At 62.0% G+C, this 3,332-nt stretch overlaps 1 protein-coding gene across 1 annotated transcript; it reads right to left on the bottom strand.

Moving 5' to 3' along the window:
• Positions 1-2,283, bottom strand: LOC106147324 (melanoma-associated antigen D4-like; the record flags this gene model as incomplete). The annotated part of the gene is given in 4 exon segments (XM_013508136.1): positions 1-825; positions 1,073-1,353; positions 1,964-2,063; positions 2,200-2,283. Coding segments are annotated over 2 exon segments (1,035 nt in total), but the record flags the coding sequence as incomplete, so codon positions are not given.
• Positions 2,284-3,332: the final 1,049 nt, after the last annotated feature.

Genomic DNA, 3,332 nt, shown 5'->3' with positions numbered 1-3,332 from the left:
CTCAGGGATGCTTGTGGCCGTCTTGCTGTTGGCAGCCGCTGAGGTCACAACCTTCTGAGGCTCCACCCACCGAGTCTTGGCCACAGCCTTCCCAGATTTGGTGTTCTTGGGTCCGGTGGCTGCCGCTTCCCGGGCAGGTGCTGCCTGAGGCCCACCAGAGGCGGCACTAGGGTCCTCCGTGGCGGCCTCTTGGGCTGGAGCAGGTCTCTTGGGGCGGGTGAAGGCCATGCCACTGACACCTGCTGGCTGAGTGAAATCAAAGACATCCTTCTGGCCCAGGAAGCCTGCCTGGGGCCAGGTGGCATCCGTTTCACTGGCACTTGGAGCCTGAGAGAAAGCACAGGCAGTACTAGGACCCTCGGCACAGGCAGTACTGGGACCCTCGGCACAGGCGGGACTAGGACCCCCAGCACAGGCAGTACTTGGACCCCTGGCAGCAGCCGCCTGGTCCAGGGAGGCCGTCTGGGAATGCGTGGAGACTGCTGGAGCCCCAGGGGCGGCCATCTCACTGACGACTGACATCTGGGATGTCGGAGGTGAGACCAGGATTGCCTCCGGGGCGGGCCCCTGAGCCTCAGAGTATGTCCCAGGCTGGGCACCGTCTCCTGTGGCCGGCTGTGTGGGCACCATGTGGTGAGCCACCACCTGACGGATGGACCTGCGGGCGGCAGCGGCAGCGGCCCGAGCGGCTCGGTTGGAGGCGGCAGAGCGGGCGACACTGGCGGCATGGGCCTCGGTCTCATTGGCAAGGGTTTCTGGATCCAGCTGCAATGCCTCCACCAGGGTCTGAGCCAGCACAGGACTTTCCAGCTCCCAGGGCTCATTCTGCAAGGCCAGAGGCCAGGGGAGAAGAGGACAGACAACTCTACACACTCTCATGGTGCTTTGCCTGTGGCCCTTTCCTCCCACTGCCCACCCCAACGGCTTCCGGAAACCCCTCCTTTAGAGAGCCAGGGAAGGTTCCAGAAGCCGGCATGCCTGCCCCACTCAGTACCACGGTCCCTCACCCCACCCCCCGCACACACCCGGGGAGAAGGCCCAGAGCGAGCAGGTGGCCAAGAAGGGACCTCACCGCTAAGATGTGAAAGCCGGAACCCAAGGTGTCAAAGGCTCTGAGCAGATGGATGTCAAAGCTGGTGAGTGTGCCATAGCCACCAAAGGCACCAAACTCTTCATAGTCGCTGCCTCCAACCATCTCTGCCACCCTGACTTGGTGGCTCCCCTCATCCATGTCTTCGACACTGGAGTTTCCAGATTGCACACTGTAGCTTCCCTCAGCCATGCTGGGGCTCCCAGGGAGCTGAGAGCTCTGCCTCAGGGGCAGGGGGCGGGACCCGGTGGCAGGCTGTTTCTCTGGAGAGGTGAGGGGCAGCAGCCATCTGGTTACTACTAGGCAGTATTAGACAGCGCCGGTGGGGGGGTGCGGGGTCTACAGGGACAGGCCAGTGGCAGAGGGATGGAGGAAATCTCGGAGGAAACCCCCCTCCCCGCTGCGAGGGGAGCTTCGGATGGGCAGGCTCCCCACCCCCGTGGCTAGATTTGAATCAGGGCTGTATCTGAGGGTTCAGGTCCCAAGAGTCCCAAAGGAGATGCATGGAATCCTGGAGAAACAAAGGGCTTGAATTTAAGGGCCAGAGCAGGGGACCGTGATCCCGGGATGGGTGGGTGGCAGGGTGGGGCGGGGAGGGGAGCTAATGCAGGGCTCAGACAGCAGGGACAGCAGCAAGCTCCGGGAAACGGAGGTCCAGGAACGGGGCGGGGGTGGTCGGGGGCGTTCACCTGACTGTGGTCTAGGTTGGGCTCAGAGGATGGGAGCCTTGGACCTAGGTAGGGCTTGAACTGGCTGCCTGGACAGCTCAAGGTCCAAGGACTGGGACTCCAGGAAGGCGCAAGCGGTCAGCTCAGCTGGAGTAGTCTAGGACTGATGCGGTGGGGGTGGGGCCTGGGATCTCAGGAAGCTCACTCGGCTCAGGGTCTGTCACATCGGTTGAGCTGGCAGGCTCCCGGGCAGCTCCCGGCTGGGACAGGGGCGCTTGAGTCTGTCGGTCTCGGTGCTGGGGGTCCTATCGCGACGTTGGGTCTCATGAGGTTCCGGTTCTGAGGGCTAGGGCTTTGTTCAGATCCAGAGGGCAGGGAGAGGGCGCAGCGTGTGGGCTTGCACTCGCCCTCGTCCGGTCCTGTCTGGGGCTGGATCCTTACCTTCCCTGGGGCTCCAATGGCGTCCGTGCTCAGCACCAGGAACCCCGCAGCCGCGCCCTCGCCTACTGCTGCCAGCACAGCAGCTCAGACCACCCCGCCCCTCTTCTCCGCGCACCCCCTGCGGCTGGGGAGCCTGCGCATGCGCGGACCCCTCCGGTGGGCCTGATTTCCCAACAAAAGCCCTTTCCTCCAGGTCCCCAGTGCGCATGCGATTCCGCGGCTGGGTGGGCTGCGGCGAGGATGGAGGGGGGTGTTCTTCCCGCCATATTTCCTTCACCCTCTCCTCTTCAGACAGCCAGCTAGCACACTCATACCCTGCAGTGCAGCTAAGCCCACCCAGTCATCTGCTCTCAGTAGCCCACTCTCTTGCACAGTGCTTCTCAGGTCTGCCCTTGCACCCAAGCTCTTCCAGCCTGGGCCTGGATACTTTCATGTCCCTCCTGCCCAACATGGCCCCTTGGGGCTCAGGAAAGAGGTCTCCAGCCGAGTTGTGTGACTGCAACAAGGAGAAACCTCCACCCGGGGGTGCCAGGGAATGGACATGGCCGGTGGATGGACGCTCCCCTTGTGTTGGCCTCCACTACCCATCTCCAGGTCTCCCAGACACGCTGGGAGCATCTGCTTCCCTTGCTGCTTTCCATGCAGCTTGGTAGGTCTCAGTGAGGCAGGGTCAGTGCCTGGGCTTGTTTTCCTTTCACAGCAGCTCTGAGAGGCGAATGTCAGCGTCCTCATTTTACAGACCCGGAAGCTGAGGCACACACACAGCCCACCAACCAGAAAGGGCCACTGGGCCTGCAAACAGAAAATGCGAAATGTGGGCCTGGGTCCCCCTGGCTGCGAAGCCCACGTGCGTCCTCCACCTCCTTTTGAATGACAGGCCTCACCTACCCAACATCTCCCAAACCAGGAACTTCTGGGGTAAAATGTCCTCAGTTCTGTCGTTCAACCTGTCTGAAACCTCTCCACAAAGTTTCACAGTCCATACCCTTAGCAGGTGAGTTATGCCTTGATGTCACTTTCTCGTGGCCAGGTCAGCCCAATTAAACAGTCAGCAGTGCCTCTCGCTGAAGGAAGTGGTGCTGCAGGTGACCTTCCACTAGAGTGAGGCCTCTGTGTGGACTGATCCATCAGGT

The sequence above is a fragment of the Chinchilla lanigera genome, unplaced genomic scaffold (genome assembly GCF_000276665.1).
Source record: "Chinchilla lanigera isolate Chin_1 unplaced genomic scaffold, ChiLan1.0 scaffold00142, whole genome shotgun sequence".
Classification (NCBI taxonomy): domain Eukaryota; kingdom Metazoa; phylum Chordata; class Mammalia; order Rodentia; family Chinchillidae; genus Chinchilla; species Chinchilla lanigera.
Note: the sequence above shows the minus strand (reverse complement) of the source record. Positions and strands in the feature narration are given on the sequence as shown.